Source organism: Palaemon carinicauda, chromosome 22 (assembly GCF_036898095.1).
Source record: "Palaemon carinicauda isolate YSFRI2023 chromosome 22, ASM3689809v2, whole genome shotgun sequence".
NCBI classification, from domain to species: domain Eukaryota; kingdom Metazoa; phylum Arthropoda; class Malacostraca; order Decapoda; family Palaemonidae; genus Palaemon; species Palaemon carinicauda.
In genome coordinates this window covers 50039678-50065687 of record NC_090746.1, presented here as the reverse complement: position 1 = coordinate 50065687, position 26010 = coordinate 50039678, and the positions used below count along the sequence as shown (strand labels likewise).

The window sequence follows — 26010 nt, the reverse complement described above, 5'->3', positions numbered from 1 at the left end:
AAGCCCATATTTCGTAACTCATTAGAAAGTACGGGAATGGGAGCTGTTCTGTCAGAAACGCGAGGGCGCGGTGAATGACCTCGCGCGGATATGTCCGGAGACTTGCGCGCTCGGAAGTTTGACGTACGGGAGCGCTCTCTCTCTGATGATACTAAGCGACGGCGAGAAGTGTTCTCTCTCGCTTCCCCAGCGCGAACTGAGCTCCTTGGGATAAAATGTGAAGGAGAGGAATTGCGCTCAGAGTGTTCTCTTTCCTTGGTTGCGCTCTGGGCGTGATCAGATTTAACCTTGCCCCACCGGGAGCGTTTATTGCGCTTGAGAGAACTCTCTCGTGAAGAAGAGCGCGAACGTCTCGTAGAGCTCTTCTTCTTATAGCGCCTAGATGATTCCCCGCGAGAGGAAGACGATCGCGAAGCAGAGCGATAACGCGAGGAAGTATTCCTCTTATGTTTGTGACGAGAGTGCTTATCGCTTCTTGGCGAGACATTTCGCGAAGAGATAGAAGGCGAGGAAGAACGAGAACGATGACGTCTCTTCCTATGTCGCCTTTCTCTCGGACGAGAACGTCTTGGCGAAGGAGAGCACGCTCTCCTTTTCCTCTTCTCTCTCTCTCTCCTATCCTCCAATGAGGACGAAGACAACGAGGAGGAGGAGGAGGAGAAGGAGGAGGTATCCCGATGATCACGCTTGCGACGTTGTTTCATAGTAATGCAAGCGAGAAGCGAAGTAGGCTCAGCAAGGGCTGACGTTATTACCTCTGCTGACACTTCAGCGGCCGCCGATTGAGTTGACGGGATGTCGGCGAGGTCCGGAACTCCCGAGGGTTCCAAAACAGAAGGGACCTGAGGTAAAACTGTGCCTGCGAGGAAAAGGTTCCACACCTCCACCGAAGGAGAACCAGGAAGTCCAAGGGCAGGCCATACCGCTCGCACGTTACCTGGAAGAGAAGCGGTAATAGAATTATTTCCGATGATGGAAGAAACTATCCCACAGGGAGGAGCAACTTGATTCGCCTGCCCCGGAGGAATGGGTGTTAAGTCAATGGTGCCGCTCTTCCTTGACTTCCCCCCGGAGGAAGGAGGCAAGGAAGAGTCTGAAGGAAGAGATCGAGTGGCCGAAGAAGAGGCCCGAGACTCTTTACCTTTCGACGGCGAACCTGGAGGTAACGAATCCTTCTTGGATTTCTTCTTCTTCCTCTTCATGAACTTATCCCTCTGCGTAGGCAACCATTCCTTACATACTTGGCAGGGGGAGCCTTCAGCACACCTATGACCTCTGCATGAAGGGCATAGGGAATGAGGATCCACCTCCGGTGTTGACATAAATGTGCCACAAGATTTCAGGGGAATCCCGGGACACTTTCTCATATTAGAGGACATCACATCTATTTAAAGAGTAAAAGAAAAAGTTAAAAAAAAAAAAAACACACACACACACTTAAAGAAAGGCTAGTCTGCCAGTCAAACAAAAGCGGGAGCAGCGGTGTTACCACTGCGATGGCTAGAATTCGATTGAAGGTACTCAGTAGCTACCGGCCGGCAGTCCCCCACCCCCAACAGGGGGATAACTACCGACCCAGTCGTTAATGACCTTGTTAAGGTTTTCTGCCGTATTTTCCAGCTCGCGCTAGAATATCTCCTATAGTAAAGAATGAGGGTTTGTATTTAGTGTAGGAACAAATGGATTAATAAGAACATTATAAATCCTAACTGTCTAAGAAAAGCTATGGAGGTTCATAACAATTTTTAAAGCCATGAGACACGTGAAAGAATGAGTTAGGTTGAATGATTTCTAACAATTGATGGTTGGAAGGTGCCCATGGGAGAACTGTTACAAGTAGCTTTCTCACATCCTTCATTTTGTAGACTTTAGTGGGTGTGTATAAGGACATAGGCCTAGTACAGTATCTACAATTTGAGCTCATTATGATTGGGGAGTTTACTATGAAAAATTTATGTTTTACAGACCAGAGTTTGTAGTACCAAACACACTTGCTTACCTGTCATCACTATCTTGTTAACAAGTTTAAAAGACCAATTGAAGTAAATGCTGGAAAGGATCCTACATAAAGATGAAGGTCTGTATCCTCACTCAGGATAGGAAGATTTAAAAAAAAAAAAAAACATAATTGATCTAGGTAATCTTCATTGACTAGAAAATTGTCTTATCCATAAAGGGTTAGCCTTTGAATAAAAACAATTTACTAAAATGTACTGTACAAAGTATTGAAAACTTGAAATCACTCACGTAAGCATTCTCATTTCTATGGCATTCTGTCTAAAAGCAACAATAATTTGATGTACTATACTGTAAACACAAATATTACTTACAATCACAGTCTGTCTTGTGAAGTTAATTCCAGTCAAACTAAGAATCTGATGGGATGTGCTGGAAAAACAGAAAAGGCCAATTTAAAATACAGTACAGTACTTCTATATTATAGTTAGAGAAATGTTTCTGTTGCATATGAACAAGAAACATTTCAAGAGTGGGTTCTTAAATCAAAAAGTTATCAAGTCCAACATGATTAAATTAGGCATCCAAATCATATCCTCTAACCCCTAAATCTACATTGTTTTCATTTAGCTGGTTTTTCTAACACTACTGAACTAGTAAAAATGTATCAAGAATTCCTGCTACAATTTCTGCATAACAAAATACTTCTAAAGAAGTCAAAACACTATTAATTGATGCACTGGTTCTCCTCTCTCAAATTTCATAAGCTAAATGCTCCATCTTTGGAATATTCAGTACAATAAACAAACAATGTACTGTACAATACTATACTTCACTTGGTTTTACAGAAAAAATTCCTGTTTCAAATTATGGTATACAATAAACTTCCCTCTATAATTTCTTAGAAACTTTAAATTGATCTAGATATGGATTATTACAGTACTGTACATAATATGTATTTATTATCAAGTGAAAAAATACAGTAGTGATATACATAACACTATATGATATAATGAGAGAACCAGCTAGTTTATTCTTTCAAAGAGAAGTGATAGAAAAAAAAATGTGAATACACTGGTTATTTTGCCAGAACACAGAGAACTATGCCTTTCTATGGTCTGACCAGTTACGTACACTAGAGTACAGTATCGTGGTGTTACTGTACTTCCAAATTACTTTAATTAGCTATTGTAGAACTTTTGCATCAAGTATGCTTTTGCTGTTACCAGACAAGAACTATATATTTTAAAAGTGGAATTTTCAAAATGCTAATTATCCATAATTGTGAAATAAACCACATGGAATTACACCAGACATGAATTGAAGAGATGTTGTACAGTACATGCTCAACAATTACAGATTGCATATGACAAAAATGCATGAGTGCATACTAAACACAAATATGTAGAAAAGTTTCTATGCCCTTTCAATTATACAAGCATTAAAACTGAAAAAACTGTGGCACAACCCTATAAGATACATAAAACAAAGAAGTTGGAAAGTTGTAGCTTCAGAAAGTAAGCATGTTGAACACCATTTCTTACTTATTGAAATAAATAGTAAAAACAGATGTTTGAAACAAAGCATCTTGAAAAGGAATGCAAAACACAAAGTAGACACTCATCTTCCTCTCTTATGGATAACATTGAAAAACATTACCTTCAGGCTAAGCTACTTAATCAAGATTACCGTAATTTACCTATACATCTTACTCTACATGATGGATTGATGGGTAAAACCCATCGATTACCGAGTTAAAACACTCTGAAGAACAAATAGTCTGCATAAAAATTTGATAAAGGTACTGATAGTAGGTGGTTGAAACATCTAGCCAAACTATATGGGAGGCTTGGTCTTTAATCTGAGTTTCATAATGGATGCCATCAAGAGTTGAGACAAACACCTGGCATAACTTCTGGCATGATAGCCAAGTTAATTATTCAGGAAGGGTTTAGCAGGTTTTCTCCCGCAAGCTGTCATTTAGCTCGTCATGATTTTAAGCCACTCTTGATTATCAAATGCTCTCCGTTTTGGTTGATAAAAATGTTGTGAAGATAGCCTATTCTTTCTGACAAAACAAATCTCCCTAGATTTTGTTCTGTTACACCTGGCAGTTTAATGGCAGCATTTTACCTGCTTGTATAGCCAGCTCCTTGAACATTTGAATCCTAGGAAACATTGCGTGCTACATAAAGATGTCTCCAAACGAAGGATTCAATTACTGAGAGATTTTAAAAAAGTTGGATATCCCTTCAGTGGTCTAGGAAACACTGTCAGTTACCTAAAGAAGTTTGCATATGAAGGATTCAATTACTGAGGGATTTTACATAAACCTTCAATGGTCTAGGAAACACTGTCTGCTACTAAAGACTTTTGTATATGAAGGATTCAATTACCAAGTGATTTTAGAAGTTAAATACCCCTTCAGTGGTCTAGGAAACACTGTCTGCTACTTGAAGATGTTCGCATATGAAGGATTCAATTACTGAGGGATTTTACAAATGTTAGATACCCCTTCAATGATCTAGGAAACACTGTTTGCTACCTAAAGACTTTTGCATATGAAGGATCAAATTACTGAGGGATTTTAAAAAAGTTAAGTACCCCTTCAGTGGTCTGGGAAACTGTCTGCTACCTAAAGACTGCATATGAAGGATTCCATTACTGAGGGATCTTACAAGAGTTAAATACCCCTTCAGTGGTCTAAGAAACACTCTGCTACTTAAAGAAGTCTGCATTTGAAGGAGACAATTACTGAGGAATTTTACAAAAGTCAAATATCCCTTCAGTGTTTTTGACACGATTAATTAATAAACATTTCCACACACAATCTAGAAGAAAAATCAATCCTGGCTGTTGTCTGTATGTGTAACTATTGGCAGAAAACAGTTATTCCATGTATCTAAAATTAGAATGAATCCTTTGGTTTTGCTCCCCATTTCAATAAGCTTAAATTTTTTCTAATCTTTACATAGCTCTTTTCTTTTTAATTTTATCTCTTTTTTGCCTATTTTCTTTCCCAGATATGGCATTAACCAAATCTTTTCAATTATATTTTCTTTATTTTTATATAATACATTGTGAGCATCTGTGAATTAAGAAATACCTTATTAAATCCTATCCTTTGGCAATGAGAATTGCAAAAATCCATACAAGTCCAGGTTTGACAATTTCTGTGTCATGGCGTCCACTCCCCAAGCCAGAGGATCCTGAACTTGGGAATAGTAAATGTGCTTTTTCCAATTCAGGGAGGTAGAGGACATGTCTATCTTATACTTTTTCCATGCCTTCCAAAGGTCTACACATACCTGAGGATGCAGGAACCACTCTGAGCGAATGACTTGTCTTGTCCAACTCAACTGATTTGCTAGAATGTTTAGTTTCCCTGGAATGAACCCAGGGAGTAAAGTGATGTCTCTCTCTTCCATCCTACACAACAGAATCTTTGCTTACAGAAACAGTGTCTATGACTAGGTCCAACCCACTTTTCTGATTTAGGCTAGATTTGTGGTGCTGAAAGACTGCCAACTTCTCAAGTACATTGATGTGCATGTCTTTCCTTTTCATTCCATAGACACAATAGGTAGAGGTCATCCATGGTCACTCCCAAACCTTCCATTGATGTGCAGCAGAAGAGAGACATGTTCACTACTCACACCTTTAGACTGACTCCCCTTGCTAGTCTTTGCCTATCTTCCCATCAAATTAACACACTGACTTGGTTCCCAAGTGGGAAGACTGACACAAACTTTGGGTCTATACGCCCATCACAATAACAGCTCAGATGGAACTGCAGAAGCCTCATCCACAGACTGGGCTGTAAAATGAACTCTCGTAAAAAGGCTATGATTACAAGAAGGTATATCCACTTATGAGTCAGCTGTTCTTTTTCTACCCTTAATTCCTTTACCAAGGACAGGAAAAATTTGATTATTTTTCTGGAGGGGGACACCCAAAAAGCAGCCGACGTTATTGAGAATCGACAGAGTTGAGAACAAGACCAATTCTTCTCGATATATAATAAGTAGGTACAAGAAATTTTTGGTATCTCAAGATCTCTTCTCTAGTTGACCCCAGTATTAACCAAAAGTCCAGATAAAACAGGACCCTTATTCCTGATATATGTAGCCATTGTAGCCACGAGTCTTGTGTACACCTGTGGAGCTGTGAGTAAATTGAAACAAAGGCAATGATGGCCAATAAGTTTTCAGACAATCTTAATACACTGCCAGTTGGAAGGGAATCCCCTCACTCACAGGAGACCCACCTGTTTACATGGCAGCCAGGAACTTCATCTGATAACAAATTATGATTACTGGAGGTAACATACTACTTTACTTTTGTATTGTTTCATTTCAGATATATCACATAAATCCATGGAAATGTTTTCTATTGGTCCTTTGCCACAGCCCAAATTATTGTAGTCTCTAAGAAGGAAAGGGGTGATTATTTACTCATTTTCTCCTTCTCTTCTAAACCTTGGTCACATTCACACAGAGAGATCTCCTAAGCTACTATATTATCTCTATAATAGATGGAGCTTGGGAATCCTTAACTTTGTTTATGTGACTGACCAACCATAAACAGTAAAACTATCAAGCTTCAATAAGAAGTCCTTTTCATAACTCCTTGTTCCTCCTAAGAACTTCTGCATTCTAAAGAGTAAAACACATCACTTTGATAATTCATGGTCTACATAGCCCTGGTATGTCAATTTCTGATGAGCAGCAAGACTCTTCCAACACAAATAGCTATTCATGGATTTGAGTTAAAACAGATTACCATCAATAGAAACTAAAATGACAAATTTGGAAGTAATTAGTAGTTTTACTAACAATACAAACCTGTAGCTATTTATAGGGATATTACTTTCGGCTCAGCTGAAAGACGAGCCATTACATTTTTAGCAAGGGTTTACCGCACACCCAACAGTTAGCGGAGGGGGGGAGTAGCTACCCCGCTCACTCATACACCTGGGCTGTGAACCCATTTTGCGTGGAGGTAAGACTTCAAGGAGGACAGGTGCTGGCGGGCCAAGTTGTATAAATAACAACAGGTTTGTATCGTTAGGAAAAATACAAATTACTTCCAAATTTGTCATTTGTTCCGTCACTAATACAAACCAACGCTATTTATAGAGGATGACTTACCCATTACGAGGGTGGAAGTCCATCCCAAATGGCTTTTTAGCTTCGACTCGGGGTTTCCCCTATATGTATTTTGCACATAATTGGTGGTAACCCTACATGTTGCTAAAACCATGCTATGCATGGTTTGCGGCCTATACAAGCTGTGTGCTCGTGATACTAGCAATATGGCAGTCTAGGTAAGAGTTCTTCCAAGTCATAAGAATCTTCAGAGGTTACCAAGATATTACCCAATAACCGCCCTCATTATGGTATGGGGATGCAACGAGTATTGAAACAACACCAGGTTACACAATTACCTGCAGATAGTTCAGGTCAGCTTGTAGAGGATCCTTGGTGCTGATTCCCCAGGAGAGGGGGAGATGAAGAAAAGAAAGAGCCAGTCATTCTTAAATATTCATCCCACACTAATCTTTTACCCTCAACCTTCTGCTACTTGTCCACCAAGGAGCTTGAGGTATGTTAAAACACTTGTTGTACATCCACCACAGGACCAATGGAAAAGGTTTCCGTCTTCTTTCAGTTACATTTTGTAGGTAGTGGCAGTGAAGGTCATCTGACGCTTCCACAAGCCCGCTTGTAGTACCTGCGCCACAGAGTAGTTTCGTTTGAATGCCAGGGACGTTGCAATGCCCCTAACGTCATGAGCTCTGGGTCGACATAGAGGAGGATCAGGATTCAGGGCCAGGTCAATTACCTTGCAAACCAAGCAGATATGGTGTTCTCCGTGATCCTACTGTTGACCTTCCCCAGGCTGACGAAGAGTGCTGACACTACAGGGCGAGCTGCAGAGATCTTTTGAGGTAATACCTCAAAATCCTAACTGGGCATATTAACAGTAAATCTGGGTCATAGGTTACAGTACGGAGGCACTCAATCTGGAAGGAATCGAATCTAGGATCAGCTACCCCCTGATTTTAAGTCTTTGCTATAAACTCAGAGATGAAGATGAGAATTACCTCTCCCCATCCCCTTGAATGGGCAATATCATAAGAAAAATCATGAAATTCGCTAACTAACTCTTTTGGCCGAAGCCAAAGCGGGTAGGAACACCGTCTTCAGAGTGAGGTGGCCATCTGTTGCCTGGTGTAATGGTTTGTAGGGGGGTACCCGTATCAAGTTCTAAGGAGGAGGTCTAACTTCCAACTGGGGACAGGTAAAAGCTCATAACTTCGTATAAGGAGAGAAAGTTCTAACGATGAGAGGTAACCTTTTACTACCGAAACCGAGAGGAGCATTTCCTCCCATAGATGCAAAAAGAACTCCACTACTGTTGGAATAGCGGCACTGAGGGGAGAGATACCCCTTCAAGACACCAACCACAGAAGACAATCCACTTAGCCTGGTAGACTGACACTGAAGATTGTCAAAGGTGTCCAGCCATCGGCTTTGCAATTTGTTGCGAAAATCCTCTCTGAGCGATGTGCTGGATAGTCTCCAGGCGTTAAGTTGTAGCGAAGCTACGGCTTTGTGGAAGAAATTATTAGCATGTGGATGTTTGAGTAGATCGTGTTGTGGAGGAAGTTCGCTTGGGAGCTCTGTTACGAGCTGCAGAAGGTCCAGGAACCATTCTGCATGATGCTATAGAGGAGCTATGAGGGTCATTGAGAGATTGATGATTACTCTCGTCTTGTTGAGTACTCTTCTTATCAGACAGAACGGGGGAAAGGCATATATGTTTATATTATCCCACCGTTGTTGGAATGCATCTTGTCAGAGAGTCTGGGGATCTGGGACTGGGGAGCATTAAAGCGGGAGCCTGAAATTCAGGGACATCGCAAACAGGTCCACAGTCGGGTACCTCCATATAGTCTGGACTTTATTGACTAATAGATGATTCAAACACCACTCGAAGGCAACTATCCAAGTTGCTTTGCTCAGGTTCTCTGTGAGCACATTCCTTTTGCCCAGAATGAAGCGTGCTGATAGGGTTACCGAGTCGTCTTCTGTCCATCTCGGTTTCTCTACTGCCAGATGGGATAGGGGCTGCGAAAAGGTACTACCTTGTTTGTTGATGTAACCCAATACTGTGGTGTTGTCGCTCATCAACACCACCGAGTAGCCCACAAGGAACTTCAGGAACTGTTGGAGGGCTAAGAAGGCTGCCTTCATCTCTAGGAGATTTATGTGCTGGTACCCTTCAGACTCTGACCATAAGCCTGAGTATGTGTGGTGCAGCACGTGGGCCGCCACCCTTCTTTTGACGCATCTAAAAAGAGCATCAAGTCCTGGGGGAACAACGAAAAGGTCGATACCCCTGCGGAGATTCTCGTCTGTCCGGGGAATTGTTGGACTAATTCCAGTTGGACTTTAGCTGCCACTGGAGAGATCGGATCCTGAGGCGGTCGTTGGGAACTAAACGAACCAAAGATGCCAAGTCCCTGGAGACACAACCACCTCTGGACTGAGAGTTCTTTTTGTCTGAGGAATAGTCTTGCTACCTTCCTCAGTATCAATACACTGTCGTCTGATAGGAAGACTTTGTTGATCGGTGTTGATGATCATATCTAGGAATACCAGTTGTTGAGAGGAAAGCAGTGGCAACTTCTTGAGATTTACCATGATCCCCAGATCTTGGCAAAACTCTAGAAATTTGTCTCGGTGTTGAAGAAGGGTTGCCACAGTCTCCTAGAATCAGTCAGTCGTCCAGATATTTCAGGAGACGGATGACGATTCTGTAAGCCAAAGATGACACTAAGGCGAAAACTCTCGTGAACACCTGAGGTGCTGTGGAAAGACCGAAGCACAGCACTTTGAACGGGCATTTCCTGTTGTCTAGAATGACCCTTAGATAATTCCTTGAAGATGGATGGATTGGGATCTGGAAGTATGCATCCTTTAGGTCCAGTGTACACATGAAGTCCTGTGGTCTTGCCGCTTGTCTGATCGTGTCTGCCGTCTCCATGCTGAACTGGGTTTGCTTGACAAACTTGTTCAGAGCTGAGAGGTTGATGACTGGTCTCCAGACTCCAGACGCCTTTTTCACAAGAGAGTCAACTGAAGAATCCTGGGGAGTCGTTGAGGACCTCTTAGAGAGTGCCCTTCAACATGGTCTGGACTTTGGCCCGGAGGGCCAGCTCCTTTGCGGATCCCTTTGCATAAGAGATCAATGGAACTGGATCATTGGTCAGTGGAGGGAGAGACTGAGTGAGCGGGATGCGATACCGTAAATGAATCACGGAGACTGTCGAGGGTTCGGCGCTGAGCTGCAGCCACCTCTACCAGTGGCGATAAAGGTATCCCCTACGCGTGAGGACTTGGAACCCTTCCGCTCTTTGGCTGGAAAGGGCTTCTTTGACACCTTAGTTGTAATTGTCACAGCTGCTCTCCTATTCGTCTGCGGTTTCTTCAGTGGAGGAGGTGGTCTATACAGAGATGTTAACATCCTATATGTAAGAGGGAGTCCTGGTTGGACTTCCTCATTTTCTCTGCAGCCCGCTCGACGTCTTTCGGTCTGAACAGAGAGGAACCATCTAGAGTCACTTAGCCTTATTACTTCGTTCTGTGGGACATGGCGATGGAATCTTTCTATTATCGAGTCCCTTCACCGAAGGATCATACTTGCTCAAAAGTTCCCAACTTGGTGCGAAATGAACTCAATGGGTCGAGTTACCGATAATAGAAAGGTCTCTATCGCCTTCCTTGAGGTCTTCTTGGACCAGTCCTTGGTCCATATGAGGTATCCCACTGATCCCAACCAGCGATCCAGCCAAGAAATAGCTTACATAGTGTACTTCGCCACTTTCTCCTGGTTCAAAATCTCTGAAGACTTGAAGACCTGAGAGTCTCTCTCTAGAGATCCCTCTGGTCAGAGCCTCTAAGGAGTGGTCGAGAGGCAGAGCCAGAAGGGGCTCTTTTGGAGACCTCATAATACTTCCTCTGCTGCATGAACGATGGCGGAAGAAGCTGGAGGAGCCAGCGATCTGAGAGAACGCCTTCCGACGGGCACTCGTTAGACCCTTAGACCAGGGAAAAGCTGCACTGGTCTTGGGAAGCTTCTGGGTGCCGCCGTAGACATGGTCCAGGACCGTGTCTTTGCCTTCCTGGAGGCCTACCGCCGGGTCAGATAACCCATTGATGATCTTCATGCAGGCCAAGACCTGCCAGAAGGCATGCTTCAACTCCTTCTGCTATGGCTCTGAAAGCTTAGGACTAGCAGCTTTTGGGAGATGGTCGCCTTCAAGATCACCTACCCCGAGATCTCATCTTGGGGTGGGTCGAGGTCGTCCCTTGCATAATGGATGTCACTTTCTGACAACCCTGCAAGGTTTGGATATGATCGTTTGGGACCATCTTGCAAAGGCCTTGCTCTCCTTGCCGAAGACTTGGGAACAGTCTAGGCGTCCTTCGACTCCTTACGGGGAGGAGAGAATCCCTCCAGAAGTGAAGGTCTTGAATGATCTTCCTTCTGTCCCTTATTTACTGAGGGAGTGGTCACTGCTCTGGAAGAACCACCTCGATAGGGGAGGGGCAGAAAGACCATACCAAAGAGAGAATCTTGGCTCGGGAGATGATGGGAAGCGCCTACTTGTGAAGGAGTGGGGACGACAATGCTCAGCCTTCGCTTCAATGTCCGTATAGGCGTCAGCTTGATCAGGGAGGAATCCTGTGGTTCAACTACTCCTCGTTTTCTCTTAAGAGGAGAGATGAAAGATGTTGGGTTTACCAGAGGATAGGGGGGGGACCGTAGACTTACGTCTGGGGTCAACAGGAGGGGAAGATGACCTCTCCAAAGGAATCCTTGGTCTACTGGTGGACTGTAGCGGTGGGACACCTCCCATAAATGCCTGGTGAACAGTTCAGACCAGGGTGTTGAACCAAGGTTCATTGCCCACTACGGCGCTGGCCGAAAGGTCACCTGAGAGGATTGATGCTTATGGTTTCTGGAAAGATGGGTTAGGGTTCTACCTGGATCAACCGATGACTGGACAGGCAAGCGGTGTGAAGAGGCAGACTGCTGCGACCTCGATGGTTCCACCTTCTAGGGGGAACGGAACAGGGTGGCTTACCTGCTAGGGTTCCTTAAAGACTAGTTCTTCCCAAAAGAGAGGAGATTGTTGGGAATCGTCCTTCCGGTGATGTCCTGGACACCTTAGCTGGAGAGAGGTGTTCACAGGTCGATCTGTGGGAGACACGAGACTTACGGTCTAGAGGTAAATGACGATCTGCACCTGACGACCAGCGCTTGCAAGCTGGAGAATGAGAGGGAGAACCGCTATGAGGTGCCGGTGAACGGCGGGTTGGCAAGTGCCAATGTCCTGACGAGCGACGAAAAGCTCGAGGAGGAGAGTGTCGGGAAGACTGCTTTCGATCTGGAGGAATTGCCTAGTGCCTGGCGAACGACAGACGGCCGGTGAACTTCTAGGAATTGGGGAGCAACGAGCTACAGGAGAACTAAGAACAGTCGGAGAACAACGAGCAGCTGGTAAATGACAAGCCGCTGGCGATCGGCGAACTGCTGTAGAATGACGAGAAACTGTTGAATGCCTAGTAGTTGGTGATCGGCGAGTCATTGGCGAATGACGAGCAGTTGGAAAATAATGAGCAGCTGGCGAACGAAGGGAGACTGGCGAACGGCGAACCGTTGAAAAACAGTGGGAAGCCAAGGAACGATGGACAGCTAGCAAACGATGAGTAGCTGGAGGACTGCGAACAGTTAATGAACCACGAACAGCGATCAAGTGGCAGGCGAGTGCCTCAGGGCTGGCAAACAGCAAGTCCAGAGAGAGTTCGATAAAATAGGCAAGGGTCGGGAAGCAGAAGGTTGTCAGAGTATTTGACAAGATTCGTCACGAGGTTACGAGGTCTGCGGTCGAGGTGACGAATGACGAGGTGCGGGAGAGCGGCAATCTTCCACGGGGGTTCGTTTGACGGGAGAAAATTGCAGGTCTTTGGGCAAGCCAAAGAGACGTCTCTTAGCCGGAAGTGAAGAAGAAGAGGGTCTGAAGCGTCGATGAGGACCATGCACGCTGGGAGCTTGTAGAGGACAGCAAAAATCTTCCGAAGGGGATGACTGCTCAGCAGGAACGGAAAGATGTCTATAAGACCTCTGAGTGTCTAGGAAGGATCTCACTCTAGGGCGAGAGATATGGCCACCCACAGGAGAGACCTGCCTCAAACTTTGCTCCGCCCCCAACGAAAGAATCGGCTCAGCATGGGGGAAGAGCAGTCTACGGCAACAGCGGCACCAGCGGATGAAGAGGTAGGGCGGGATATGTCGGCAGACGAAACCTCAGGATCTTGTCAGGCCACACTCAGCAACAAGGGATCCACCTCCGAGGAAGTCGGTGTTCGCTTACTCTTCGCACTGAGTCAAAGAATTTTAAAAAGCGACTTCTTCGCTGGGGGACTGGTCAAACCCAGAGATGGCCACACCTGGAAAACATCACAAAAAGACCCAAGTCTCACTCGGGGGGATTGATGGATTGATTGATTAGGAGTTATCTGGCATCCTGACATCAAAGGTCATTGACCCCAACAGGAAGCAGCACCGTGCCTCGAGACCCGAGATTAACCTGGAGTTTATTGGTCTATGCTTCTATTCGAAGGTTTCCCAAGGGAAACCGAGTGAACAGGAGCTTTGGGAAGATATGGGGGGTCAAAGAAGTACTGGTTTTCTTCGACTTCAAGGAAGACCACGGAGACGAACCCTTTTGGACTTTCTCTTACGCCAGCACCTAAACTTCGCCCACTGGGAGGCAAGCCACTCCCGGCATTCAGGGAAGGTGTTGTCCTAGTCACAACGGCCCCCCTGGAAGGCATGACACAGCAGATACAGGTCCGATTCAACAGACGACATGAACGTCCCACAGGAGTGGCCCTAAGGTCCCGGACAAGTCCACATGAGGACAGCCAAGAAGAGAGTATGGTACACACACACTGAAAAGAAAAAAACAAAAGCAATTAGTCAATAATGGCAAGTCAAAAGCAAAGTGGGTTCACAGCCTAGGTGTATGAGTGAGTGGGGTAGATGCTAACCCCCACTAACTAGCGGGTGGGTGGTTAACCCTAGTTAAAAATCTAATGGCTCGTTTTTCAGCTTAGCCAAAAGTAATATCCCTTTAAATAGCGTTGGTTTGTATTTACTTTACAATTAAATATGGCCATCTACAGTACTGACCCCACAACTCTTGCAAGAGGAAAATGACGCATTACAGTTTTGTCCACAAATCTATTTTGAGCCTGGATGTACATATTGTCTGGGTCTATTCTTCTTTAAGAGCATATTTTGAAACGTTGAAATGAGCCAACATGTTTATGCTCCTACATCAGTTCATGCTACTGTCAAGGGTTGGCTTTGTACTGAAAAGATTCAAATTATTTCTATAACAAATTGTGATTTCCCACCAATCTAGATACAAATAATCATGCTGGTAAAACTAGAATAATGGAATGGATACTTATAATCTGTAAGAATACTGCATCTCTCTATCCCTCTTCATTTTGAAGACTATGTTGGATTTGGCCAATTAACCAAGAAGAATTGTGTATTTTACATCTGAAAAAGAAAAGGAAAAATATGAGCACAATAGAATCCTTCTTATTTTTATACTTAAAGCATTAACTTCTATAAAAGCTACTGGTTACTGCATACAATTTGCCATCCGTAGATGCTAAATGTTCTTTGCCGCAACCCTTCTAGCCCTATCTATATTGCTTGTTGTCTTGTTACCACTCACCCATTCCCTTTGGTATTATCTGTCTAGATATCAAACTTCTTTAGCTTAATTCTACTCCAACCATTCATACGAAAAATGACAAATTCGTATATAATTTGTATTTTCCAACGATACAAACCTTTAGCTATTTATTAGGGATTATTACTTTTAGCGAAGCTGAAAGGGCGAGCCATTAAAATTGTTGCAAAGGTTAACTACCCATTCCGCTAGTTAGTGGGGGTAGCTTGCAACCGCTCCCGCTCACACACCGGTGAATTAGTTCACTTTGCTTGGAGGTAGGACTTCAATGGGGATAGGGCTGGCGGGCAAGTTTGTATAAATAGCTAAGGTTTGAATCGTTAGGATAAATACAAACTATCTACGAATTTGTCATTTGTTCCGTAACTGGAATACACACCTACTCTATCTATTTAGTGGTGACTCACACATTAGGAAGGGTGGACGTCCCTGCCAATCCGGCTTTTGGCTTTACTGGGGGGTTTCTTACCTGTGTATGTTAGTACTCAAAATAAGGAGTCCCTGCACCTAACTAAAACCTTGCTACGTAAAGTCCGCAGCCTATGCAAGCTGTGTGTTGAGATATTTAGAAGTTTGACTTTCCAGATAATGTTGTTCCGAGTCTTTTTGTAAGAAAAACTGTTGTAACCAAGACTTTCCCAATACCAACTTGCCAGGGAATGAGGATGCAACAGTGTTAGCTAAATACTAGGTACACAAGGGAGAATGGTTTACCTGCAATGGTTTGGGGTCAGTTTATGCAGAGAACCCAGGATGCTGCTTTCCCTAAGAGAGGGATGAAGAAAAGAATAAGAGCCAGTTAAACATTTGTCTTCACACAGACTAAAACCGGGTAACAGTGCCCTCAACCTTCTGCTACTTGTCCAATAAGGAGCTTGTGCAGTTGTTGTGCAGCCACCACAGGACCGATAGAAATTGTATCGAGTTCCTGTGGGTCACGTCTTGCAGGAGAAAGGTTGTGAAAGACACCTGGAGCATTCACACCCTTGCTTGTAGAACCTGCGTCACAGAGTAATCTGGTTAGAAGGGCCAGGGGCATAGCTATGCCCCTGAAATCGTGGGTCGACATGTTGGATGAGGATCTGGATTCAGAGCAGAGATGATGTTTTGGTGATCCTCCTCTTGTCTCTCCAAGCTGACGACAAGAGAAGGGACCCGGGTGGGATGTTGCCGTTCTCTTGAGGTAGAGCCTCAAACCTCATCCAGGGTACTGTAACAGATGATCTGGATCGTCAGTTACTGAGTGGATCCGTCACCTCTGGAGACTGTGTCCGGCGACAAACTCAGGGACGAAAATGAATGTTGCCTTTCACCCTTCTCATGAATGGGCGATGTCGAAAGAGAGGATATGAAGTTCCTTGACTCGTTTGGCCGTTGTCAAAGTGTGTAGGAACACTGTCTTCTAAACCAGGTGAAAATTTGTTGCCTGGTGAAGTGGAACGTAGGGCTGTCTCCTTAGAGACCGGAAAACTTGAACCATGTTCCAAGAGGGAGGTCTCAATTCCAACTGGAAAAAGGCAAATTTGTAAGTCCGCATGACTTAGGAAAGATCTAGCGATGAGGGGATATCCCTTCCTTTCAGTTTGAAGGCGAGGCTCAAGGATGAGTGATCGTCTTTATCTGCTGACACTGAAAAGGGGGTCTTTTTCTCCTGCATACACTAGAGGATTCCGCTATTGCTGGAATAGAGATATCGCTTGGAGAGATACACTTTCCCATGATACCAACCATATTAGATACCAACCATATTAGACATTATACTTTACCTGGTAGACTGATGCTGAGGAATTCCTCAGATATCCAGACAACCTCTTCGCAACTTATTGCGAAAAGCCTCTCTGAGAGAGGAGGTACTGGGTAGTCTCCAGGCATACAATCATAGCAAAGCTATAGCTTGTGGTAGATGTCAAAGTGTGGTTGTCTGTGACGTGGAGAGGGTTCTCTTGGAGGCTCTATCAAGAGCTGCAGAAGGTTTGGAAACCGTTCTGCGTAATGCCATAGCAGAGCTATGAGAGCCCTTGAGAGGCTGACCGATGTTCTAGCCTTGTTGAGTACCCTTCTCTCCAGATAAAAACAGGGACGAGACGTAAACGTTGTTGTACCCACTGTAGTTGGCATGCTTGTTGCCAGAGAGCCTTGGGGTCTAGGACTGGGGAGCAGCGGAAGCCTGAGGCTCAGGGGCGTTACAAACAGATCCATAGTTGGAAAACCCTGTAAAGTCAGGACTTTGTGGGCTACAGGGATGAGACGTAAACATTGTTGTTGTACCCACCGTTGTTGGCATGCTTCTTGCTAGAGAGCCTTGGGGTCTAGGACTGGGGAGCAGCGGAAGCCTGAGGCTCAAGGGCGTTACAAACAAATCCATAGTTGGAGAACCCTGTAAAGTCAGGACTTTACTGTGCACAGATTGTTGGCGAACATATTCCTCTAGTCTGGAATGAAGCAGGTTGATAGTGGTAACGAGCGGACTTCAGCTCATCTTAGTATTTATACTGTTAGATGGGAAGAGGCTGCGAGCAACTTCCTCCTTGCTTGTTAATGTGAGCCCCTCTGAAGTGTTGTCACTCATCACACCACTGAGTGGCCCGTTAGAAACTGATGAGGCTGTTGAAGGACTGGAAAGTTGGCCTTCATCTCTTAAGAAATTTAAGTGAAGGTACTTTCGGACTCTGTCCAGAGGCCTGAGGTCACGTGGTGAACACTATGGTCCCTCTTCCCTTCTTTTGATGTGTCTAAAGCACAGCATCAAGTCCAAGGGGTGGAGAAGGGTGAGAAGGTTACACCACTCCGTAGATTCTCGACTGACACCCATCCCTTTAGGTTCATCCAGACCTCTGGTCCCATGGGGATCAAAATGTCCGGGGAATTGAAGGCCTGATTCCAATCAGACTCCAGCCGCCACTGAAGAGAACGAATCCTGAGGCGGTCGTTGGAGGCTAGACAGGCCAAGGATGATAGGTAACTGAGGAAAAATAGTCACTCTGGGCTGGGAGTTCTTCTTGTCTTGAGAAAGGGTCTAGTGACCTTTCTAGCCTCATTATCCTGTCTTTGATGAGAAGGTTTTGTGGAGACTGGTGTCTAGAATCAATCCCACATATACCAGTCTTCTGAGAGGGAAAGTAGGGAAGACTTCCAAAGGTTTACCATGATTACCCAATCTCAGTAAAAAGACTTCAGAAGTTCCGGTGCTAACGCAAGGTTGCTACCGAGTCTGCTAAGGTCAGTCAGTCGTCCAGAAACAGAGGAGACAGAAGCCAATCCTGTAAGCCCAGGATGGGTGCTGTGGAAAGAACGAAGCACAGTGCCCTGAACTGGTGTTTCTTATTTGTCTAGACTGAATCTCCAATACTTCCTAGAAGATGAATAGTTTGGGCCTGTAAGTATGCGCCCTTTAGGTCAAGCGTGCACAAGAAGGCCTGTGGTCTTTGCCCTTGTCCGAACTCCTCCAACATGGTGTGGACATCGACCCAAAGGGACAGCTCCTTGCGGATCCTTTCGCATGGGAGATTGTTGACGCTGGGGTCTTGACTCGTGGCGGAAAGGATGGGACACGATACCCTGTGTAAGGATTCGTCCCTGGGAGAGAACTCCTTTAACTGATAGAAGTGAGGCAAAGCTTGACCCTACCATGCGCCCTGACGGGATTGATGCTCTTCCTTAGAACAGCATCGGACTGGCGAATGTTAATCAATGGTTAACGGCTGGGTATCGTGGCTACTGTGCAGTTGGAGAGTGCTCGCGAGTAGTCACCTGTCGACATCCCGTTGATGGGGGGGCTGTCGATTGCCTGCCGATAGCTCTAGTGGATTGGTGTGATGGCTAATGGCGAGTAGCGAGAAATGTGTTGTTTGCCTTCTGATCTAGGGAACCCCGGGCAGAGGTTGACAAGTAAGTCTGAGTGACAAACTGTGCAGGTGAACGGCGAACTGCCGATGATCGGTGAATCGGCAATCTGTGAGCCGAAGATGGTAACTGACAGGCAAGTGAAGGCTATCTGGTCAGTCAGCTAAGGAAGGTTGGCAATCAATGAGTTGGTGATTGGCTTGGAGAGCCCTGAGAGACAGCAGAATGGTTTAGTGATCATCCGTTGGTGATCGGTGAGCCATTGATGATCAGCAAGCAGACGATTGGCTGGTCAGAGATTAGCGAGCTGAGGTCGATGATCGAAGAAAAACGAGCTGGCCGTCGGTGATCTAGTGATCAGCAAGCTGATGACTGGTTGTTGACTAGCAATCAGCGATCGGCCCGCTAGCAATCGGAGATCGTTAGCAATTGGCGAGACTGGAGGTCAATGATCAGAGAAAGATGAGCTAGCAATTGGTGATCTGGCAATCGGCGCATTAGCAATTAGCAAACACTGATCTAGCGATCAGTCGGTTGATGATTTCTCATTGGTGGAAGATGATCTAGAAATCAGCGATCGTCGGACTAGTGAACAGCGTACGGTGAGTTAGTGATCGGCATTCTGGCAATTAGAGATTTGCGAGCTAATGATAGGCCGTTTGCAACGTCCAGATTGTGTTTTTTGACAGTGGTATATACTGTCAGAAAAACCTCAATGAAGAGAAAGGGATCAAGGTTTCCCTGCGAGAAGTCTCGACCGATGGTAGATGAGGTTGATTTGCCTTGGCATCTTCGGGATCTTGAACCCTTCTGCGAGGCCTCTTCCCTCTTTTTCAGGCAGGCATGCTATAATGCGTTTGCGGGGAGGGGAATGAGGCAATGGTGACCTGTCAAAAAGTTTTCCCTTTCGTTCTTTTTACCTCTCGCACAAGTGAGCAGGAGAGTACTGGAGCGTTGGCAATCCGGAGAGCCCTGACACGCACGATGATGCTGGTGAGCAGTTTCCACAGAATGCGCAGGTGAGAGCTAGCGCTGGTGCATTGGCGAGTGCTGGATCTGAGAGCGCAAGTGCGCGGGAGAGCATTGGCGCAGAGTAAAGCGCTATGCAGGGTGTTGCGCAGTCTCCCTAGAATGCAGAGGAGAGCGTGAGCGCAAGGGTGTGCAGGCGCGTGGGCGCACATTAAGACGCTGCGCAGGGTGTTGCACAGTCTCCTTACAATGCGCCACAGTTCGGCGCTGCGCAGGAGTTTGCTGGAGAGCAGCTACTGGAGAATGCAGGTGCACAGGTGAGCGCTGGCGAGCTGGAGATTGCCGGCGCTGAAGAGCACTGATGCGCAGAGGAGCACTGGCGCGTAGAGGAGCACTGGCGCGCAGAAAAGCGCTGGCACTAGTGCCCATGAAAGCGCTGTGACTTGGGAGAGCGCTGTCGTGCAGGAGAGCGTTGGCGAGCCAAAGCCTGATGTTGCGTAGGAGCGCGCTGTGGTTTAAGAGAGCACTAAGGAGTGCTGACAAGCTCGAGCTGGAGAGCGCAGTTGCGCAGGCGAGCATAAGTAGGCTGGTGAGTGCTGGCGAGCTGGCAAAAGCTGCTCAGTGAAATGACGAGGTTGCACTGGAGAGTGCCAGCGAGCATTGGAGTGCACTGAGGACGAGCAGAAGGCTACAAGTCAGGAGAAGGCTGCAAGTCAGGCAAACGCCGAAGCGTTGTAGAGCGCTGATGCGCTGGAGAGCGTGGGCGCTCTGGAAAGTGTGAAGGAGAAGGCTGGCGCTGACGAGATGTTGGTGGGCGCTGGCGTGCTGTGGAGTGTTTTGGCGCATAGCTACATGCTTACGAATGGTCTTAAGAGGCTGTACCAGAGAAAGGAACAGGGACGGCAGGTCAGCAGGTCAGCTGGTAGGACGATCAGGAACTGGGATGCGCAATTTGGAAAAGCGTACATCCACTGATGGAGATAGTGAATGATCCACAGAAGAGTCCAGTACCGAAGTCCGAGGACTAGCTGCAGCGTCGTCAGAAGGTCCAGGAACAGATGACCCCGCTGAGGGCTAGTGGAACAGCAAGCCAACCTTCAGCAGTAGCAATCCTCCGAAGAGGAGTCTTTATGAGAGAGGTGATCCCTTCGCAGGAGAGACTTGCCTGAGTCTATGCTCCGATCCCCCGAAGGAAAAGAGACTCAGCAAGGGGGGAGCGTAGTCTAGGCGAAGACAGCAACAGCAGTTGGAGTAGATGAAGTGATGAAGAAGATGCAGAGAAGTTCTCCCTTGGAAGGGAGAAACAACCCCATACCTGGGGAGGAGAACTCTTCCTTGGAAGGGAAAGTAGTCCAACCCCTGGAGGCAAACCTCCTGGTAGTGCACTAAGATGATCTGCCAAGAGTGCTGCCTCAGGAAGTGTAGCCGGAGCTAGTTCCTCGAAGATGAAGTGCTAATCAGGTGCTGCCACGGGCGTACTTCTAAGGAGAAGCATGATGATACTCTCTGAGGGTCGGCAGTGACAGCAGATTTCCCAAGCATGAACAGAACAGCTCTGCTTCGTCGGCTCTCTTAGTCGAACGAAGAAGAACTGCATCGCTGAGGAAAAATAAAATACATTATGTAACAGAAAACTCCCTCCGGAGGCACACCTAGTCCGCGACGGGAAAGGAAACCACCGAGGGAACAAACATAAAATGTTATTTTTATAATAAAATAAATTTTTGAATATACTTACCCGGTGATTATAATAGCTGCAACTCTGTTGCTCGACAGAAAACTCTAAGGTAAAATTCGCCAGCGATCGCTACACAGGTTGCGGGTGTGCCCAACAGCGCCATCTGTCGTCCAGATACCCAGTACTCAATGTAAACAAAGAACTCAATTTTCTCCTCGTTCCACTGCGTCTCTATTGGGGAGGAAGGGAGGGTCCTTTAATTTATAATCACCGGGTAAGTATATTCAAAAATTTATTTTATTATAAAAATAACATTTTTCAATATTTAACTTAGCCGGTGATTATAATAGCTGATTCACACCCAGGGGGGTGGGTAGAGACCAGCACTATATGTTTACATTATTATGAGCTAAGAATTTTTATTTCATTTTAGAAGTTATCAAAATAACAAAAACAAAATAAATAGGTACCTGGTAAGGAAGTCGACTTGAACAATTACTCTGCCTTTTTAAGTACGTCTTCCTTACGGAGCCTCGCGATCCTCTCAGGATGCTGATCGACCCCTAGGATCTGAAGTATCAAGGGTTGCAACCCATACAACAGGACCTCATCAAAACCCCTAATCTAGGCGCTTCTCAAGAAATGACTTTGACCACCCGCCAAATCAACCAGGATGCGAAAGGCTTCTTAGCCTTCCGGACAACCCAAAAAACAACAATAAAAACATTTCAAGAGAAAGATTAAAAAGGTTATGGAATTAGGGAATTGTAGTGGTTGAGCCCTCACCCACTACTGCACTCGCTGCTACGAATGGTCCCAGAGTGTAGCAGTCCTCGTAAAGAGACTGGACATCCTTAAGATAAAAAGACGCGAACACTGACTTGCTTCTCCAATAGGTTGCGTCCATTATACTTCGCAGAGATCTATTTTGTTTAAAGGCCACGGAAGTTGCGACAGCTCTAACTTCGTGTGTCCTTACCCTCAGCAAAGCTTGGTCTTCCTCATTCAGATGGGAATGAGCTTCTCGTATTAACAGTCTGATAAAATAGGATAAAGCATTCTTTGACATAGGCAAAGATGGTTTCTTAACTGAACACCATAAAGCTTCAGACGGGCCTCTTAAAGGTTTAGTTCGTTTTAAATAGAACTTAAGAGCTCTCACCGGGCATAAGACTCTTTCTAGTTCATTTCCAACCATATTCGATAAGCTTGGAATATCGAACGATTTTGGCCAAGGTCGAGAAGGCAGCTCGTTTTTGGCTAGAAAACCAAGTTGTAGAGAACATGTAGCCGTTTCAGATGAGAAACCGATCTTCTTGCTGAAGGCCTGAATCTCACTGACTCTTTTAGCTGTGGCTAAGCAAACCAGGAAAAGAGTCTTTAAGGTGAGATCTTTCAGGGAGGCTGATTGTAGCGGCTCGAACCTGTCTGACATGAGGAATCTTAGTACCACGTCTAAATTCCAACCAGGTGTAACCAAACGACGCTCCTTCGTGGTCTCAAAAGACTTAAGGAGGTCCTGTAGATCTTTATTGTTGGAAAGATCTAAGCCTCTGTGACGGAAGACTGAAGCCAACATGCTTCTGTAACCCTTGATAGTGGGAGCTGAAAGAGATCGTTCTTTCCTCAGATATAAGAGGAAGTCAGCTATTTGAGTTACAGAGGTACTGGTCGAGGATACTGATACTGACTTGCACCAGTTTCGGAAGACTTCCCACTTCGATTGGTAGACTCTAAGGGTGGATGTTCTCCTTGCTCTAGCAATCGCTCTGGCTGCCTCCTTCGAAAAGCCTCTAGCTCTCGAGAGTCTTTCGATAGTCTGAAGGCAGTCAGACGAAGAGCGTGGAGGCCTTGGTGTACCTTCTTTACGTGTGGCTGACGTAGAAGGTCCACCCTTAGGGGAAGTGTTCTGGGAACGTCTACTAGCCATCGAAGTACCTCGGTGAACCATTCTCTCGCGGGCCAGAGGGGAGCAACAAGCGTCAACCTTGTCCCTTCGTGAGAGGCGAACTTCTGCAGTACCTTGTTGACAATCTTGAACGGAGGGAATGCATATAGATCTAGATGTGACCAATCTAGGAGAAAGGCATCTATATGAACTGCTGCTGGGTCCGGGATTGGTGAGCAATATATTGGGAGCCTCTTGGTCATCGAGGTTGCGAAGAGATCTATGGTCGGCTGGCCCCAGGTGGCCCAAAGACTCTTGCATACATCCTTGTGGAGGGTCCATTCTGTTGGAAGAATTTGTCCCTTCCGACTGAGACAATCTGCCATAACATTCAAGTTGCCTTGGATGAACCTCGTAACTAGCGATATGTTTAGACCTTTTGACCAGGTGAGGAGGTCCCTTGCGATCTCGTACAACGTCAGTGAGTGGGTCCCTCCTTGCTTGGAGATGTACGCCAAAGCCGTGGTGTTGTCCGAGTTCACCTCCACCACTTTGCCTTGAAGGAGAGACCTGAAGCTTTTCAAGGCCAGATGTACTGCCAGTAGCTCCTTGCAGTTGATATGCATTGTCCTTTGACTCGAGTTCCATATTCCCGAGCATTCCCGACCGTCTAATGTCGCGCCCCAGCCTACGTCCGATGCGTCCGAGAAGAGAACGTGGTTGGGAGTCTGAACAGCCAGGGGCAGACCCTCTCTGAGGCTGATACTGTCCTTCCACCATGTCAGGCAAGACTTCATCTTCTCGGAAATGGGGATCGAGACCGCTTCTAGCGTCTTGTCCTTTTTCCAGTGAAATGCTAGGTGATATTGAAGAGGACGGAGGTGTAGTCTTCCTAATGCTACGAACTGTTCCAGGGATGATAGCGTCCCTATCAGACTCATCCACTTCCTGACTGAACATCGTTCCTTCTTCAGCATGTTCTGGATGCATAACTGGGCTTGGCTTGTTCTGGGGGCCGACGGAAAAGCCCGAAAAGCTAGACTGTGAATCTCCATCCCTAAATACACAATAGTTTGGGATGGGACCACTTGTGACTTTTCCATATTGACAAGGAGACCCAATTCCTTGGTCAGACCTAGAGTCCACTTTAGATCCTTCAGACAGCAACGACTGGAAGAAGCTCTGAGAAGCCAGTCGTCCAAATAGAGGGAGGCTCGGATGTCCGCTAAATGAAGGAATTTGACTACATTCCTCATCAGCCTCGTAAACACAAGAGGAGCTGTGCTTAGGCCAAAGCACAGGGCTTGAAACTGGTAGACAACCTTTTCGAAAACGAATCTCAGAAAAGGTTGGGAGTCCGGGTGGATGGGGACGTGGAAGTAGGCGTCCCTTAGGTCTAACGAGACCATCCAGTCTTCCCTTCTGACCGCTGCTAGAACCGACTTTGTGGTCTCCATGGAGAACGTCTGCTTTGTGACAAAGACATTCAGCGCACTGACGTCTAGCACCGGCCTCCACCCTCCTGTCTTCTTGGACACCAAGAAGAGACGGTTGTAGAATCCTGGGGTTTGATGGTCCAGGACTTTGACTACCGCTCCCTTCTCTAGTAAGAGAGACACTTCCTGTTTCAATGCTCGTCTCTTGTCTTCCTCTCTGTACCTGGGAGAGAGATCGATGGGGGACGTTGCTAGAGGGGGTTTTCGTACAAACGGGATCTTGTACCCCTCTCTGAGCAACTTCACAGATTGTGCATCTGCGCCTCTCTTTTCCCAGGTCTGCCAGAAGTTCTTGAGTCTGGCTCCCACTGCTGTCTGAAGAAGTTGGCAGTCAGACTCTGCCCTTAAAGGACTTGGTTCCTTTCTTCTTTCCACGTCTCCCTTCGGCACGAGCACCTCCTCTGCTGGAGGCTCTGCCACGAAAGGGCGGAATAAAACGGGACGCTGGAGTGTCCATCCTTGGTCTAGCTGACAAGGTAGGCAAAGGGGTGGCTTTGCGAGCAGAGGACGCAACAAGATCGTGAGTATCCTTCTGTATCAAAGAAGCGGCAATCTCCTTAATCAGGTCCTCTGGAAAAAGGCACTTAGAAAGAGGAGCAAACAGAAGTTCGGATCTCTGGCATGGTGTAACTCCAGCTGAAAGGAATGAACACAGGTTTTCACGCTTCTTAAGGACTCCGGACACAAAGGATGCAGCAAGCTCATTAGACCCATCACGTACGGCCTTGTCCATGCAGGACATAATGAGCAAGGAAGTCTCCTTCTCCGTCGGAGAGATCTTTCTGCTTAGAGCTCCTAGACACCAGTCTAAGAAGTTAAATACCTCGAAGGCTCTAAATATCCCTTTCAAAAGGTGGTCCAGGTCCGAAGATGACCAACATATCTTCGAGCGTCTCATGGCTAGGCGGCGGGGAGAGTCTACAAGACTTGAGAAGTCGCCCTGGGCAGAGGCAGGAACTCCCAAGCCGAGAACTTCTCCCGTGGCATACCAGACGCTCGATCTAGAAGAGAGTCTAGCAGGGGGAAACGTAAAAGCTGTCTTCCCTAAACTCTTTTTGGACTGCAGCCATTCTCCAATCACTCGCAAAGCTCTCTTGGACGAGCGTGCGAGGACGAGTCTAGTAAAGGCAGGAGCGGTTGACGGCATGCCTAACACAAACTCTGACGGAGGCGAACGCGGAGCTACAGACACAAACTGGTCCGGAAACATCTCTTTGAACAGGGCCAAAACTTTCCTAAAGTCCAAAGAGGGTTGCGTAGACTTAGGCTCGTCCAGTTCTGAGTGCGGTTCATCTTCATGTGCAGCACCATCATCATCAGAAAGTCCCTCATCCGA

At 46.1% G+C, this 26010-nt stretch overlaps 1 protein-coding gene across 2 annotated transcripts in view; it reads right to left on the bottom strand.

Moving 5' to 3' along the window:
* Positions 1 to 26010, bottom strand: part of Taf2 (TATA-box binding protein associated factor 2) — a 365232-nt gene that overhangs the window by 282090 nt on the left and 57132 nt on the right. For both annotated transcript variants that reach the window (XM_068346184.1, XM_068346183.1), the window contains exons 2-3: positions 14508 to 14601; positions 2331 to 2385 (exon numbers count right to left, since the gene is read on the bottom strand). In XM_068346184.1, the coding sequence (XP_068202285.1) occupies positions 2331 to 2385; positions 14508 to 14545 (93 nt within the window). In that variant the 5' untranslated portion in view covers positions 14546 to 14601. The remainder of the gene's footprint in view (positions 1 to 2330; positions 2386 to 14507; positions 14602 to 26010) is intronic.